This window comes from Syngnathoides biaculeatus, chromosome 12 (assembly GCF_019802595.1).
Source record: "Syngnathoides biaculeatus isolate LvHL_M chromosome 12, ASM1980259v1, whole genome shotgun sequence".
Classification (NCBI taxonomy): domain Eukaryota; kingdom Metazoa; phylum Chordata; class Actinopteri; order Syngnathiformes; family Syngnathidae; genus Syngnathoides; species Syngnathoides biaculeatus.
Genome location: NC_084651.1, coordinates 26,910,428 through 26,928,980, shown reverse-complemented (window position 1 = coordinate 26,928,980; position 18,553 = coordinate 26,910,428). Strand labels below are relative to the sequence as shown.

The 18,553-nt window shown below is 41.4% G+C and overlaps 1 protein-coding gene across 6 annotated transcripts in view; it reads right to left on the bottom strand.

Moving 5' to 3' along the window:
• gbf1 (golgi brefeldin A resistant guanine nucleotide exchange factor 1) overlaps window positions 1-18,553 on the bottom strand; it is a 151,501-nt gene that overhangs the window by 4,070 nt on the left and 128,878 nt on the right. For 4 of the 6 annotated variants that reach the window (XM_061837919.1, XM_061837920.1, XM_061837923.1 and 1 more), the window contains 7 exons: window positions 14,620-14,840; window positions 12,803-12,953; window positions 4,684-4,814; window positions 4,494-4,595; window positions 3,334-3,447; window positions 3,066-3,243; window positions 1,455-1,640 (listed from right to left, as the gene is read on the bottom strand). In XM_061837919.1, the coding sequence (XP_061693903.1) occupies window positions 1,455-1,640; window positions 3,066-3,243; window positions 3,334-3,447; window positions 4,494-4,595; window positions 4,684-4,814; window positions 12,803-12,953; window positions 14,620-14,840 (1,083 nt within the window). The remainder of the gene's footprint in view (window positions 1-1,454; window positions 1,641-3,065; window positions 3,244-3,333; window positions 3,448-4,493; window positions 4,596-4,683; window positions 4,815-12,802; window positions 12,954-14,619; window positions 14,841-18,553) is intronic. The other 2 variants (XM_061837921.1, XM_061837924.1) reach the window with 1 other exon arrangement.

Below are 18,553 nucleotides of genomic sequence, written 5' to 3'. Positions count from 1 at the left end.
GTCGGTGGTGGCTCTGTCCCTTAGAGGTAATCAAACAATGTTGTTGGTCCCCTGTCTGGTGGAAAAACGACCAATTAGTGACCACTTTTCCAATGAAGTAATACAATCTGGGGAAGTGAAGTCGGGACCTTGTAAATGGATGATTAGAGTTGCCGTAAACCTTTTCCACTGTCTAGAGAAGGCCTTTCTAGTTGGACACAGATGACTTTTTCCACACCTCTTTTAGACACCTGTACAAATTCTAGACAAAGATTGTCCCACTGTGTGGAAAAATGGGCTACTAGGCTGGTGAATAACTGGTTGTTCGGAAAATGGTTATTTACAAGTTATATCCAGCAACAACAACCCTGATGTGATGAGCCTCAGGGGACAAACCCGCCAGTGATACACAGTCAAGGCAATAATTGGAAGATAGATACAATTGTGGAGGGATGGTGGAACAACTGATGAGAGAAATCTGTTAGAGCAATGGCTTCACAGTTGAGGACTGGGGTTGAAATCCTGGCCCCATCTGTGTGGAGTTTGCATGTTCTCCCCGTGCATGGGTGGGTTTTCTCCGGGAACTCCTGTTTCCACCCGCACCCGCAAAACATGTATTAATTGAAGACTCTAAATTGCCCTTAACTGTGATTGTGAGTGGGACGCACAGACATTTCCAGATGCTAGATTTAATCCCTGGTGATGCTCTACCAGGCCTCTGATGGAACTGTTTTTAATTCCTGCTTGTTCGTGGGACATTTTCCTTTCAGTTTTGTCTTTAAAAAGTGTAATGTAATTTCAAGTGTGTGATGATGTTTAGAGCAAAACAGAGAAAAATTGCATCAATGTACCAATATTTATGGCGCTGACAGTAAATAGAACCTCACACTTAAAATTTTGAATTGAAGAACATTTTAGATTAAAGGTAAAAGGTCTTCAACGGCCAAGAAAAGGCAACTGCCTTAAATAAACCATTGTAGATTTTAGGTATTTTCCTCTTTAGCATGTACCATGTTAAATGTCTGATTTATGGAGACGCTGTCTTGTCTTATTGCCCATGCAATGGAAAAACAAGCCTAATTAGAACTCAAGCAATCTGTAGGGAACATAGAATAACTGTACTGTTAAGTGAAAACATGGCATTAGAAAGTAGTGGAACTCTGATATATCATATAACTGGTTATATACAGTGGGGCAAAAATAAAAAATTAGAGGCCTGTAATTTTCATCATAGGTTATACCCATGAGAAACCAAAGGAGAAAAAAAATAAAACCACTGTCTGATTTTTCAAGAATTGATGAGCAAATTATGCAGAAAAATATAGGAAGTGTTTGGTCATCTACAAACAAGAAATATTTCAGTTTCTCACAGACCTGTAACTTTTTCTGTAAGAGGCTCAATCAATTACATAGAATTGAATTGATTTAAAATGTATTTCTTGTGAGATCACAGATGAACCATTTCTGCGTGTTACCATTGGCATTGGCTGCTTGGGTCTCGTGGGGCGATGCCGGCCGGCTGGGAATTCGAGGCTCTGTAGAAGTCACCGGCAGAGACACAGGAGAAGGTTGCTGTGCTTGAACTAGAGACCCCTGTGGGGAAAGAGGCTGGGGTATTGAGGATGGTGGCTGCACCTCTGATGGAGTAGAGGGTACTGGATCTGAAGGAACAAAGGACACAACATACTGAATATGTAGTATATTCAATGGAACACAAAAGGTTCAATAGTTGAAAACTCACTATTTGACCTAAAATTTGAAGGAAAAAATAGTCCAGACCCAGAATTTCAACAAACGCTGTGCGAGATGACATGTAATGTGGATATCTCCCCTGTTTTCCAATCCTAAACCCCACTCGCACTTGGCCATCTGATCCCGCCTTTACGCTGTTGTGTGTGTCATCATGAATGTCAGTGCTTCTGATTTGATTCTAAACTGCCAATTTGCAGGGAAGGCAGTGCAGGGTTCCTACACAATTGAGATTTCAAAATGCTATACTGTTTCCAGATTTTAACTTCCAGACTTCTTGGTCACACAATTGAAATAATGTCATACCGTACCTGTTTTTCACTAAATAGATGTGTATCATTCTTATTGTTTACAAGCAATTATGTTGCTATGTAATGGTTTGTATTTGTCAAGTTTTGTCCCGGGAAATCAGCACTCTGTTTCAGCATTTTAAAATGCCCATTTTGTTGTTTTCGTCATGTTGATTTCCTCTTCCTTGAATTAATTCTTACAAAGGTAACCTTTTGTGCTGCTTGTCTCTTTATTTTTCACCTCAATTCTTCAGCAGCATCCCAGTTATCAAATGCGTTGCAAATACCAAATAAATTTAATGATGAAATCATTCATTGTCTTAAATTTGAAGATTTTTGTCCTCTGGGTATTTCATGTTTACTTATGAAATCTGACTGTCAGGTTGGTAAACGTTTGCTTATATATTGTAATGGCTACTTGTGCTGCGCATGAATTTGGAACAATGTACGGTTATGATTTTACGTACGTGAGATGTTCAAAGGATGTACACTAACAGTTAATAAACATGGAATTTTCTGAGCCAATTGGAGTCAAGTATTCATCAAGACTATGGTATAATACTGTGTGCTGTCACACAAAAGTAGCTGCAATTCCAAGCGTCTAAAAAAAAACAAAAAACGTGTGCCCGAAAAAAACATGGCTCAATTTATATTTTTTGATACCATACTTGAGAAATTACAGAGCTGTTATAACAGTGTTGGAAATGTTTCCGTCAGTGAACTATGCGAAAGATGAAAATGAAATTGTATCAAAGAAACATAAAATGTTACTCGAAAAGTTTGTCTTTTAAGTGGGCCTAACTAAAGGTTACTTGTAATTTCTAATTTCTTCTTTTAAAATGGCAATTTACAATAACAATTTACGATGCAATCTGCACAACATTTAATAGTATTATAATGGCTAAGTAGAACAAGAATAATTCTATTTATGTGGTTTGCAACAGGAAAAATGTAATTAAAATTCATTTAAATAGATTGCTTCTGTACAAAAATATTTTTATTATATTGTTTATCAAACAGTTGCATGGAAGTGAAATAAACACATACCTGGTAAAACAGTCTGTTTAAAAAGCTCCTCTCTCAGGTGAGGCAGGAAACAGTCGATTCGTTCCCATGTTATTTCCCACAAGTCTGAGTATTTTGTCCTGGAATCTGCACTACGGAAGATTTCTGCTGTGTCCATTACCAGCAGCATATTCTTTAGAGACTCTGGGATGGCCTCCAACTAGATATACCGACACAGTTATATTAAGTTCCACATTGACACACTCGGAACTTCACTTTTAAAAATTGGGTCTCCCAAAAAAACTCTCACCAGCAAGTCACTGGATCCTGCATGCATGTATTTGTCCATGAAATCCAGAATGGTGAGCCATAGGGCCGCGAAAGTTGGCAAGGACAACAGCGGTAGGAGGTGTTGCAGAAAAACCTGGAATATGCAATAATAATAATCGTTAAAAAAAAAGGTTAAACTAAATCATGCTACAAGTGCAATGTAAAACTACAAGATGAAGCACTGATGTAAAGCTCAACTAAAAAGATTGAAGATTGCCTACCGTAATTCCCGGCCTACAGAGCGCACCTGGTTATAAGCCTCACCCAGTACATTTGTAAAGGAAATACTATTTGGTACATACATTCGCCGCAGCTGTGTAAAAGCCGCAAATGCCCACATTGAAACCCACATTGAAACACGAGATATTTACAAAGAAAGATGGTACACAGTTTAATGCAAATACCAGCGCCGCGCTAAAAAAAAACATACCATAAAAATCACTGAGACACAGCAGTAACACGCTAGCCCAACACTAACAGGGCCATACCGGTAAAGGTCACTTCCTTGGCACATACATTCTCATATGGTCTTACTCTTACCTTTTCTGCTTGAGTGGCCCCTTGCGGCCGTTAGAAAAAATGCACAAATTAGTATCACCGCATAAACCGCAGTGTTAAAAGCGTGTCAAAAAGTCGTGGCATATAGGCCGGAAATTGCAGTATATATGCCATAAACTCGTACCAAAGTTGATTTTTACATTGTATGAAGCAGAGCTGGAGGAAGCAGAAATGAAGATGATGAAGTTCTATCTAGGAGTGAGGAAGTTGGATAGGATTAGAAATGAGCTCATTCGAGGGAGAGCCAAAGTTGGATGTTTTGGAGACAAGGTTCGAAAGAGCAGACTTTGATGCTTTGGACATGGCCAGAGGCGAGAGAGTGAGTATCTTGACAGAAGGGTGCTGAGGATGGAGCTGTCAAGATAAAGAGCGAGAGGAAGACCAAAGAGAAGGTTGATGGATGCTGTGAGGGAAGACATGAGGGCAGTTGGCGTTAAAGTTAGAGAGTAAGATACAGGAGATGAGCTTCGATGGAAAAAGGTGTCACACTGGAGCGACCCCTAAAGGGACAAGACGAAAAGAAAAGAAGTAGTGTATGTGTGTGCATGTATGTGTGTATGTATGTGTGTGTAGAGCATTAACCTTTGATAGGATAGTACAGGCTCTCATTCTAGTCTCCTCCATTCCACCAACATCAGCTGGGCTGATGTTGTGGAGGAGTTTGGTCAGTAATGGGAAAAGCACCTGCAACGAAATTATTGGTTTGGCTTTTTAATGTTGTTTGTAATATTGTTATTGTTGTTTTCAGTCTCCTGAGCAGAGTAACACGTACCTTATTGAAACAGGATTCCCATTCTGCAGCATCTAGTGTCTGTAGATCATGTACTAGCAGAGCCCTCTGGAGGTAGTTGAGAGCCTGCATACGCACTTGCCGTCTGGCATCGCAGCACAGCCATGCAATGCCTTAAGAGATAAAAAAGTGGAGAAATTGAAGACATAAACCTTAAAGGTTTGTCCTTGATTCAAATTGATTGGTTTTCAAAAGAGAGGTTTTTGATTAGAGCGAAGACCAAGGTTGGCACAATTCATTCTCTAAAGCTGCCATGTGAAAAACCAGTTGTGGGAGACGCCAACATTATCAGCTAAACAGTGTTCCAGTCATTCACATTTGAAAAATGGACAGGTGTGGTCAGTCATGCCTGCAGAAATAAAGTTGCAGGTGTGATTAGGGATGGAATCTCAAGACCTTAAAATAACTTTCTGAGTTCTTATACCAGAGTATGTAGTTGTTACCTAATACCATAATCATAATTTATTGACACTGCACAGACTGAGACAGAAATTTTTAAAGTGGTCAATAGACATTCAATTTCAAAACTAAATATTCATAAAATCAAATCATTTTATCTCATCATGATGTATTGTTGTAATTTCACGTAATTTACAGCGCTTTCTATAGAGCTCGTGCACCATTTTCATGGCTCCATATTCCTGGTCAAAAAGAGCTACTCGACAGTGTGGAAGATATTGAACCGGATCAGAGTATACACAATGCCCGAGACTTGTTGTGCTGTTGGTTGTTACAACAGACAGGACAGATATTCAAAGAGATCATTCTATGGAATACCAGCTGAAAAGACCAGAAAATATCGAATTATTTCGGGAATTAATCATGATGGATGGTGCCCAACCAAATTCAGATGACTGTGTAGCGATCACTTTATTTCAGGAAGGAATCATTCTCAATCTCAAATTACCAAGAAGTATTTATAATGCCAAATTGTCTGATTTAAGAACAATGCATCCCAAAATCTCACAATACACGGCTGCGGTCATCCTCTCCTTAATACGGTGCAGTTGTCCTGTCCCATGTGCAGAAAAACACCCTCAAAGCATGATGCTACTACCCCCATGCTTCACAGTAGGGATGGTGTCCTTGGGATGGAACTCATAATTTGTCTTCCTCCAAACACGGTTTGTGGAATTATCACCAAAAAGTTCCATTTTTGTCTCATCTGACCACAAAACGTTTTTCCATGACTCCTCTGTATCATCCAAATGGTCATTGGTAAATTTAAGACAGGTCTTGACGTGCTGGTTTAAGCAGGAGGTTCAAACAATGACGTTTTAGTGTATTATCAACAGTCACCTTAGAAACGGTGGTCTCAGTTCTTTTCAGGTCATTGACCAAGTCCTGTCGTGTAGTCCTGGGCTGATTCCTCACCTTTCTAAGGATCATTGAGACGCCACTAGTTGATATCTTGTATGGGGCTCCACTCCGATTGAGATTAACCGTCATGTTTAGCTTCTTCTTTTTTCTCGTGATTTCTCCAACAGCGGACCTTTTTTCACCAAGCTTCTTGGCAATTTCTCTGTACCCCTTTCCAACCGTGTGGATTTGTACAATTGAGTCTCTGGGGTCTTTGGTCAGCTCTTTGGTCTTGGCCATGTTCCAAGTTTGAGTCTTACTGACTTACTGACTGTATGGGGTAATACATGGAGTGGAGGTGGACTTTTAAAGGCGGACTAACAGGTCTCTGAGGGTCAGAATTGTAACTGATAGACAGGTGTTCAAATACATATTTGCAGCTGTATCACACAAATAAATCGTTAAAAAAATAATACATTGTGATTTCTGGATTTTTCTTTTTAGATTCTCTCTCTCACAGTGGACATGCACCTACGATGAAGATTTCATATCCCTCCATGATTTCTAAGTGGGAGAACTTGCAATATAGCAGGGTGTTCGTGTTCGAATACTTATTTTCTTCACTGTACCTTCGTTTATTTTCATCTTGTAAGTGTTTAACGGTATCGGACAAAACTCGGTGTCGTGCTATAAGAAATATTTTCGTGCCGTCTCCAACTGACTTGAAATGAAGAAGTAAGACCATCAATATGGCCAGTCATGTGACTTTAGTGACGTAGGTGCATGAGCTCTATTGTCAATCCATTGATAAAAGCTAGCAGTAGATCTATATTTTCCTAAAGCATGTAGAGGGGAAAAGTTTTCAACGTCAAGATAACGCGATACCACTGGGGAAAATGATGCTCGCATTTAGATATATGGACAGACTAGTCTAACAATAGAACTTAGATGAAGTCAAAGTAAATAATCTCATACTTATTATTGTTAGATACTGAAACTATGTAATATCCCAAAAATGTTTTCAATGTAACTCAAGGGTGCCCAGATTTTTTCCCCCTTCTACTTTTCAAGGAGCCAGCGTCTCGCGATCGACCAGCGTGGTGGTGGGCGGCTTTGGGCACGCATGCATCGACACGACTGCCGTAAATAGGAGGGCGGCTTGGGAGAACGTGCCTTTATGTCCGTGCGCTTGACGTATTGGCTACACCTGAATTAAGCGATGAGTGCATTGAACTTATGTGGGGCTCCTACACATTATGACAGCCTATAGATCAGATGCAGGGGGAAAACTGTCACAGACTGTGATGATGGTGAATCATGAAAATGATGATGGCTTGGGAGATTCATTATCTTCATTATTTAGATTTTTGTGATTTCATTGTTTGTTGGTGCTGAATCACCATTTTCAGCCAATTTCATCTGCTGATAAGACAAACTTTCTCAGCTCTTAAAAGGGTTAACATTTCAGCCCTTACCTGTTATTGAAATTTACTTTCAAGTGGTCTTTCAACACTTCCCTAAAGTTTGGGGTCAAGACTTTTTCCCTAAGCCACTGGTTTGCTATGGACTTTTGAAAGATATAGAGTTTTGTATGTAGCAACACTTTAAACACACCACTCCATTGAGCCATCATCTTATCGTGGTAGAGGGGTCAGGAGTTGTCCACGGTGAGAGACGCTGAGCAGGTGGAGGTATTCTTATCGTCAAAAATAATACGGTACTGTATGAAAAAAGTGTGCTTTATTTTTTCCCTAGCTCGACAGCATAGGATGGTGGTGTGTAGGATGACTCTGGTAGCGGGTAGGAAGACTAAGAAGATAAAGGTAGAGCAGAGAATCAGGTGGTGGAAGTTGAGAATGGAAGAATGTTGTCTGGCCTTCCGGAAAGAGGCGAGACAGGCTCTAGATGGACAGGAAGAGCTCCCAGAAGACTGGAATAATACTGCCAAGGTATTCAGAGAGGCAGGCAGGAGAGTACTTGGGGTGTCTTCTGGGAGGAAAGGGGAGAAGGAGACTTGGTGGTGGAACCCTAAAATACAAGAAGTCATCCAAGGTAAGAGATTAGTGAAGAAGCGGGACACGGAGAGGACTTAGAAGAGGCGTAAAGAATACATTGAGGTGCATCGTCGGCCAAAGGTAGAGGTGGAGAAGGCTAAGCAAGAGGCATATGACAACATGTACTCCAGGTTGGATACAAAAAAAGAGAAAAAAAGCTCTACAGGTTGGCCAGACAGAGGGATACAGATGGGAAGGATGTGCAGCAAGTAAAGGTGATTAAGGATAGCGATGGAAATATGTTGACTGGTGCCAGTACTGTACTAAGTAGATGGAAAGAGTACTTTGAGAAGTTAATTAATGAAGAAAATGGGAGTGAAGGTAGAGTAGAAGAGGCAAGCGTGAATGACCGGCAAGTGGATTTGATTAGTAAGGGAGAAGTTAGAAAGGCACTGAACAGAATGAAAAATGGAAAGAAAGTTGGTCCTGATGACATACCAGTGGAGGTATGTAAGCAATTTGGTGAGGTGGCTGTGGAGTTTTTGACCAACTTATTCAATAGAATACTAAATGCAGCCCTATGGGGGCACAAACCAGTGCAATCTGTAGGCCGGTCCCAAGCCCGGATAAATGCAGAGGGTTGCGTCAGGAAGGGCATCCGGCGTAAAAACTGTGCCAAACAAATATGAGCGTTCATCTAAAGAATCCCATACCGGATCGGTCGTGGCCCGGGTTAACAACGCCCGCCCCCGGCACTGCTAACCTGCAGGGCGTCGGTGGAAATTCAGCTACTGTGGGTCGAAGACAAAGAAGAGGAGGAAACCGGATCCAGCGTCAGAAGAAAAAGAGGAATGCACAGAGCCTACAACTGAGTGGAGGGACTTTGAATGTTGGGACTATGACAGGAAAAGCACAGGAGTTGGTTGACATGATGATTAGGAGAATGGTTGATATTCTGTGCATCCAAGAGAGCAGGTGGAAAGGTAGTAAGGCTAGAAGTTTGGGAGCAGGGTTTAAATTATTCTACCACGGAGTAGATGGGAAGAAAAATGGAGTAGGGGTTATTTTAAAGGAAGAGCTGGCTAAGAATGTCTTGGAGGTGAAAAGAGTATCAGATCGAGTGATGAGACTAAAATTTGAAATTGAGGGTGTTATGTATAATGTGGTTAGCGGCTATGCACCACAGGTAGGATGTGACCTAGAGTTGAAAGAGAAATTCTGGAAGGAACTAGATGAAGTAGTTCTGAGCATCCCAGACAGGGAGAGAGTTGTGATTGGTGCAGATTGTAATGGACATATTGGTAAAGGAAACAGGGGCGATGAAGAAGTGATGGGTAAGTACGGCATCCAGGAAAGGAACTTTGAAGGGCAGATGGTGGTGGACTTTGCAAAAAGGATGGAGATGGCTGTAGTGAACACTTATTTCCAGAAGAGGGAGGAACATATAGTGACCTACAAGAGCGGAGGTAGAACCACGCAGGTAGATTATATTTTGTGCAGACGATGTAATCTGAAGGAGGTTACTGACTGTAAAGTAGTGGTAGGGGAGAGTGTAGCTCGACAGCATAGGATGGTAGTATGTAGGATGATTCTGGTGGTGGGTAGGAAGATTAAGAAGACAAAGGTAGAGCAGAGAACCATGTGGTGGAAGCTGAGAAAGGAAGAATGTTGTGCGACCTTCCGGAAAGAGGTGAGACAGGCTCTCGATGGACAACCGAAGCTCCCGGAAGACTGGACGACGACAGTCAAGGTGATCAGAGAGACAGGCAGGAGAGTACTTGGTGTGTCATCTGGTAGGAAAGGGGAGAAGGAGACTTGGTGGTGGAACCCCAAAATACAGGGAGTAATACAAGGAAAGAGATTAGCAAAGAAGAAGTGGGATACTGAGAGGACTGAGGAGAGGCGAAAGGAGTACATCGAGATGCGACGTAGGGCAAAGGTAGAGGTGGCAAAGGCTAAACAAGAGGCATATGAAGACATGTACACCAGGTTGGACACGAAAGAAGGAGAAAAGGATCTCTACAGGTTGGCCAGACAGAGGGATAGAGATGGGAAGGATGTGCAGCAGGTTAGGCTGATTAAGGATAGAGATGGACAGGACATGTATGATGGCAGCAGAACAATGTTGAGGTGTGCCTTAGGTGTGACAGAGGAATTTAAGGTGGAGGTGGGACTGCATCAGGGATCAGCTCTGAGCCCCTTCCTGTTTGCAGTGGTAATGGATAGGCTGACAGATGAGGTTAGACTGGAATCAACTTGGACCATGATGTTCGCAGATGATATTGTCATATGCAGTGAAAGCAGGGAGCACGCAGAGGAACAATTGGAAAGGAGAGGAATGAAGATTAGCCGAAGTAAAACAGAATATATGTGCGTGAATGAGAAAAGTAGAGGGGGAAGAGTGAGGCTACAGGGAGAAGAGATAGCGAGGGTGGACGACTTCAAATACTTGGGGTCAACAATACAGAGCAATGGAGAGTGTGGTCAGGAAGTGAAGAAACGGGTCCAAGCAGGTTAGAACAGCTGGCGAAAGGTGTCTGATGTGTTATGTGACAGAAGAGTCTCTGCTAGGATGAAGGGCAAAGTTTACAAAACAGTGGTGAGGCCGGCCATGATGTACGGATTAGAGACGGTGGCACTGAAGAAACAACAGGAAGCTGAACTGGAGGTGGCAGAAATGAAGATGTTGAGGTTCTCGCTCGGAGTGAGCAGGTTGGATAGGATTAGAAATGAGCTCATTCGAGGGACAGCCAAAGCTGGATGTTTTGGAGACAAGATTCGAGAGAGCAGACTTCGATGGTTTGGACATGTTCAGAGGCGAGAGAGTGAGTATATTGGTAGAAGGATGCTGAGGATGGAGCTCCCAGGCAAAAGAGCGAGAGGAAGACCAAAGAGAAGGTTTATGGATGTGGTGAGGGAAGACATGAGGGCAGTTGGGGTTAGAGAGGAAGATGCAGGAGATGGGCTAAGATGGCAAAAGATGACACGCTGTGGCGACCCCTAACGGGACAAGCCGAAAGGAAAAGAAGAAGAATTCAATAGAATACTAGCGGGAGAGAAGATCCCAGAAGAATGGAGGAAAAGTGTGCCAGCCCCCATTTTTGAGAACAAAGGCAATGTTCAGAACTGTGGAAAATATAGAGGAATAAAGATGATGAGCCACACAATTAAGTTATGGGAAAGAGTAGTGGAGGCTAGACTCAGGAACCAAGTAAGTATTTGCGAGCAATAGTATGGTTTCATGCCTAAAAAGAGTACCACAGATGCACTATTTGCCCTGAGGATGCTAGTGGAAAAGTACAGGGAAGGTCAGAAGAAGCTACATTGTATCTTTGTAGACCTAGAGAAAGCCTATACAGAGTACCAAGAGAGGAACTATGGTACTGCATGTGCAAGTCTGGCGTGGCGGAGAAATATGTTAGAATAGTACAGGACATGTATGAGGGTAGCAGAACGGCGGTAAGATGTGCTGTTGGTGTGTCAGAAGACTTTAAGGTAGAGGTGGGACTGCATCAGGGTTCTGCACTGAGCCCCTTCCTGTTGGCGGTAGTAATGGATAGGCTGACAGACAAGGTTAGACTGGATTCCCCTTGGACCATGATGTTCGAAGATGATATTGTGGTCTGCAGTGAAAGCAGGGAACAGATGGAGGAACAGTTAGAAAGATGGAGGTACACACTGGAAAGGAGAGGAATGAAGATTAGATGTAGTAAAACAGAATATATGTGTGTGAATAAGAGGGGTGGAGGAGGAAGAGTAAAGCTCCAGGGAGAAGAGATAGCGAAGGTGGACGACTTCAAATACTTGGGGTCAACAATACAGAACAATGGAGAGTGTGGTAAGGAAGTGAAGAAATGGGTCCAAGTGGGGTGGAACTGTTGGCGGAAGGTGTTTGAGCAAAATTTAGAAAAAAAGTGTTGAGGCCGGCCATGATGTACGGATTAGAGACGGACGCCCTGAAGAAACGACGTGAAGCATTACTTGAGGTAGCAGAAATGAAGATGTTGAGGTTCTCACTTGGTGTGAACAGGTTGGATAGGATTAGAAATGAGCTCATTAGAGGAACACTCAAAATTGGATGTTTTGGAGACAAGATGAGAGCGAGCAGACTTCGATGGTTTGGACATGTTCAGAGGCGAGAGAATGAGTATGTTGGTAGAAGGGTGCTGAGAATGGAGCTGTCAGGCAAAAGAGCGAGAGGAAGACCAAAGAAAAGGTTGATGGATGTTGTGAGGGAGAACATGAGGACGGTGGGTGTTCGAGAGGAGGATGCACGAGATAGGCTTAAATGGAAAAAGATGACACACTGTGGCGACCCCTAAGGGGACAAGCTGAAAGAAAAAGAAGTAGATATTTTAAAAGTGTGCTGACACAAGCAGAAATGCCGAAATCATAGGAGCCATACTTATTTGTGACTGGTAAATGGCAAACGGAGGTTCCCCGCCACCATTTCAGGAAATGACAGTTGGAAGAATGTTATTGGAACAATGAAGACGAGACATTTGTCTTGCTCGCTTGTACAGCCTACACAAGGGCACAAACTAAAGCACTGCATAATTTACATTTTAATTTTACTTTCTAAGACCAGAAAGGACAGTTAGAGACTGTAGATGGGCCAGTCTGGTTCTACCAGTCACATTTGTAAGTCGCATAATATCTTTGGCCTAGTATTTCAGGTGTTAATAGTTACAACCGGCTCTATTATTACAGTAGTAGTATATGTACAATCCATCCTTTGAGATGGAAAATCTCAATATCATGTGAGGAGCTAAAATGAATATAGTTTGGACAAATCGACAGGAACAAACCTTGGAGCAGTGGGCACCAGCAGCTAGTCCACAGTGTCTGGGAGTCAGCGTCGATTTTTTTACCAGCAGCCTCTCGATTGCGCTCTTCTTCTGCCCAAGAGCTGTAGATGCTGGCAGCCCGAGTGTGCAATGTGTGCATCAAGTCCAAAAGCTGAACCATCACAGACAAACCAACATCACAAACCAACATTAGTGAGCATAAAAACCGAGTAACTTTACACATATTATATCCAGAACCAAGCATTGTTAGCAATTGAATGTCATGCAATGTCTCACAGGGGACACACACAGTGGGAGAAAAAAGCGTGTGAAAATATTTTGCATAAAATGGTCATAAAATGTCTGATCTTTATGCAATTTACGAGAAAAGAGAAACAGTCTGCTGAAACTAAAAACACAAACACTTTTTAAATTTTTTTTTAAACACAAATAGCTAAATTCACGTGAATTGGTTGATCCTTCTTTGGGAGCAAATAAAATAAATCAAACATTCCCTCTAGTTACAGAGCAGAAGAATCAGGATGGTTTTTTGATCATTACTCTTTCCAAAACTTGCAAGATTCCTGACATATCTGGTGTGAACAGCTCTCTTGGGGTCATGTCACAGCATCTCAGTCAGATTGAGGTCAGGATTTGGACTGGGTCACTCCACCTATTTTCTTTTTGTGAGGACATTCTGTCGTGGATTTGGGTCTTTGTTTTGGATCAGTCTAGTAGCAATACCCATCATATTTTGAGCAGTTGGAAAGGCGGCCTAAAGGTCTTTCACAAATTTTATTCATAAACTTGTCTTTTTTTTTATTGATCATAGCAACTTTTCCATTCTGGAGGCAGTTATGATGCTCCCGCCACCATGCTTCACTGTTGGGAGAAGGATTTCATGTTGTTGTGGAGTCCCATTTACCCTCCACACGTGGGCTTGTGTGTTCCTTATAAACATTTCAACTTTGGTTTCATCTATCCTTAGAATATTTTGCCAATAGTGGTGTGGAACATGCAAATTTGATTTATATTCTATTTATCAAACTTCAAATGTTCAACCATGTGTATCTAGACGTCAATGGCTTCCTCCTTGATGCTGTCTCATTAACCATGTTCTTGTTTAATGTTTTACATCTGATTGATTTGTCAACAGAGATGTTGGTATGTGCCAGTGATTCATATAAACCTTCAGTTGACACTGTAGGGTTTTTTTTTCTTTTCTACCTCATTCAGCACTGTGCTCTTGCAGTTATTACTTGAAGGCCACTCCATTGAAGAGCATCAAAAGTGCTAAACATTTTCCCTTTATATTTATCTAACCATGAGACTGATTCAATTTTTAGATATTTTTGCAAGCTTTTCCAACCTTATACAGTGAAGAAAATAAGTGTTTGAACACCTTGCTACATTGCACTTAGAAATCATGGAGGGTCTGAAATATTCATTGTAGGTGCATGTCCACTGTGAAAGAAATAAAAAGAAAAATCAAAAAATCACAATATATGATTTTTTTAACGATTTATTTGTGTGATACAGCTGCAAATAAGTATTTGAACACTTGTATATCAGCTAGAATTCTGACCATCAAACACGTTAGTCCACCTTTAAAACTCCACCTCCAGTCCATGTATTATCCTGAATCAGAAGCACCTGTGTGGGGTCATTAGCTGCATAAAGACACCTGTCCACCCCATACAATCAGTAAGTCAGTAAGGCTCAAACTTGTAACATGGGCAAGACCGAAGAGCTGTCCAAAGACACCAGAGACAAAATTGTACAACTCCACATGGCTGGATAGGGCTACGGAGAATGAAAAAGAAGGCTCCTGTACTTACATCCCGACTAACCTGTAATGATACTGTGTGGTAACTTGCTGGTACACCCTCCTCATCATCATCATCACTGTGGGAACGTGATGGGCGTTGGCTCGAAGCCCGGCTTCCGCCTCTTCTTGCGCCATTTCCACCTTCTTTCTCCTTCCCTCCAGCCTTCTTCCTCAAGCGAGACTTAGCAGAGTCATACTTATGACTCTTTTTCTTGTCATGGTTGCGGTAACCTGATGAATGAAACATGCTGTTAGATTGTTACAATACAACATACACATTTACTTAATTTTAAAAAGTTCCCTGCTGCATCTTCAGTAATACAGTTTGTCCACATTTTGTTACTTTTGTTGCTGCTTTGTTTTATAATCAAGCTTTAATTAATAGCAACAAGACTAATAATCAATAGCACACGCACAAATTTACTTATATGAAATCTTGACCTGTTCAGCACAACATAAAGCTATTATTCTGTTGTGTGAACTGTAACAGGTGGAGACACATGCAAGAGAATGTAATTGTTCTGCTTGTCTCTGGCAAAGGTAGACGAACAAAGAGCTATGATTTTTTTTTTTGTAAATAAATGACTTTTGGACAAATTTTTGGACTGATGATCTCTTATGGCAGACGAATATGGTGGGAATCACAGCCAGACCATAATTTTAATCTCTCAAAGACAATACAAGTAAATGCAAATTGTTTCTAAATGATAATTTTGTTTACTGAAAGAGATTTTTAAAAAATGCATCTCTTATAAGTAATTCTGGTTGGGCTGACCACTCTATGATCCTGAGTCACTGTGTTCCGCTGGAGTTGCAAAAGTCTTGGGATTTTTTTTTTTTTTTAAAGCTTTGCAGTTTATCTTTCATTCCCCTCTCCCCTGTAATACCACTCCATGTACTATATGTTAAAAATTATATTATAGCTACAGTGGCTTGAAAATGTATTGCCAGTTTTCTCCAATTCTTATAGATTTGACACTTTAAGATTATCAATCAAATATATCAAACAAACATTACCCAAGTGAACTTAAAATTCTGTTATTAAATGATAATTTAATTTATTAAGGAAAAAAAAAATTCCAAGTTTCATGGCCCTGTGTGGGAAAAATAAAGTTCCCCCAATGAATAACTGGTTAGGCCATGTTCAGCAGCAGCAACTGAAATGAAGAATTTTCAATAGCTGGCAATGAGTCTGTCACCTCTCTGTGGAGATATTTTGGCTAATTCTTCATTGTAGAACAGTTTGAATTCAGCAACAATTTAATTCAGATTCAATTTTCAATTTTGACCAATCCAAAACCTTGATTTTGTTTTTTTAACCAAGGGGTGCCCAGAATTTTTTACCCCATGATCTACTTTTCAAGCACCCAGCCTCTCGCGAGCTACTGATGACGGTTGGGATTGGGTGGTGGTGGTGATGATGATCCTCCCAATGTTATGTTATTAATGTTATGTGATTTATTATACTATATGTAAATATATATGTACCGTATTTTTACGACTTCACATGGACGCATTTAAATGTCTTGAATTTTCTCCAAAGCGGACAGGGCGCCTTATAATGCAGAGCGCCTTATAAGTGAGCCGTTGTCTAAAATTTGTAACCGACTGGAAGCATTTCCTGCTGACACGCTAGTTATATAAAGGAAGTAAAGTATAAAGGAAAAGCGGAGCTGTGAGAGGACAGCATGTGGAAGTTACAAGAAAAAGTTTGGGCGTGGAGAGGATGATAAAGGCATACCTCCCCAGAAGGTACATAATGCCGGAATGTGTTTTGTGCTTAACAACGTAGCTTTGGCTAAGGTCGCCCAAAAATGGCAAAGAGATATGCTTACAAAGAACAAACACCTGCCGTGAATAAACAAGCGCAGCCAATGAACTCGGAACTTGCTGTTATACTGGGAGCCTACAAAGCGAGGTGGACCAAGTTGGAAGAACAACATGAGCAATAGATTAATTAACATGAAAAAAGCATAAAAAAAACCAAGGAACTTAATTCGCTGGACATTACTGTAAAAGTGACGTTGGGAACGATGGATGACAAATGGCGAACACAACATTATTAAGAGGTAGCCCCGCGCGAGTTACGCCACAATTTCTGAAAGGATTGTGGATGCTTGGGCTCACGTGCCTGCTTCCACTTGAGGAAGTAGGAAAATGAGTTATGCCAAGTCAAGAAGACCAAGCTGAATTTCCATGGAAACAAGATGAGGTGGCCCAAGTTGGAAGAACAACACGAGCCATGGATTAATTAACAAAGAACAAACAATTGTCGTATAAGAAAAACAACAACATTCGCTGGACATCGACGTGAACAGGTTAAGCAAAGTGAAGTTGCGAGAAACGTGGGATATACCATATACGCAGTAGGTTCGGTTGTACTTTATTAACGTATTTAATAATGTCGCTATACTATATAGTCATTGTAATTAGCACAAAGAGAAGGTGGATGGATTCGCTCTTCTAGTGAGGTTTAGAATCAAAAAGTCCTGTTTTGTGTTAAAAGGCGGTATATTTTCCTTACGGAATCTGATATACCACAATTTCCTCGAACCAACAGCTACTTAATGTATGTGGATTAAAATGTTGGGGACAGAGAGAAAAAGTAAACTGTCGGGGAAAGAGAGAAAAAGTAAACTGTTGGGGACAGAGAGAAAAAGTAAACTGTTGGGGACAGAGAGAAAAAGAAACCTGTTAGGGACAAAGAGAAACAGTAAACTGTCGGGGACAGAGACAAATCACACTGGATACATTAAACTGCGAATAGAGGTGGTTTCGTTCTATTAGAGAATCATAGAAACAGTAATTCCTAATTTTGTGGTATAAGAGGTGACATCATTCTTCAGAAGAATTGTGTGTGATTGGGATGAAACGAGAGACACATGAGAGATCATGGGGAGGTGTTAAATGGCATAAATAATTTAGCTAAGGGTATTGCAAAATCGGAATGTTTTGATACATCATCATTTCTGCGTGATGCATCCACTGCAGAGGGTCCTCCTGATTTATCTTTGCAAGGCCCCATAATCGCTAAAGTAGATCCTGTTACAGGATTTCAAGCTACAGATCACAAACCATTCACTCCATCTGATTTGAGAACGTTGGTACAGGAACTTCCTCCGATGCAAAGTGGAGGGGCAAATTGGCTGAGGGCTGTTAGCCGTAAAAGAACTGGACAAATTTTGACTGCTGGTGATTTGAAAATGCTGATGACGCAAGCGACCCATCTGTCTCAGCTCTATGTCCTGATGTCTCGCTCTATTGTCGGCAGCCTCCTCGATGGTAACGCACTCCCGGTGGCTGACTTTAATAACATACTGGGTGCTTTGGACGCATTGTTTCCTCTCCCTGAGATTGAACTGTTCGACCTGGTCTTTGCTCCAAAATCTAATGACAATGCTGATTCATTTAGCGCGGGGGCGATTTATTTGTGGGAAATCCTGGAATAGCATTCAACACTTCATTGAGTGATGAACGAATAAAGTGGTACATTATGGCTGACCCACCATGCCACCCGCATATTTCTTTGATGTTGTCTCCCGCACATTCAGCCAGAGATCTTGGCCCTTTTGTCAGAGAATGCACGATGGCTACCGATTGGCAACCAACGATATCCGATATGTTGTTGCATTTTCCATCGCTTGATGCATATTGGATTCAATCTAAACGCATTTCACCCATTTTCCATTTCAGAGCATTGCCTATTGGACAGACACTATGGTCGATAAACAAGTGACAGGGATTTGGCTCCACTGGCATTGGCTGATATGCCTGACACTTTTTGGTCTACCGATCCCTCCGATGTAGGCCTCTACGACGTGACTCCAGTCACGTTTCAAATGACACCCGACCCGATTTATGTTCCACAATACCCAATCAAGAAGCAGGTTTTGATTGGCATTACCGACACTATTAATGGATTGATATAAGCTGGAGTGCTGTGT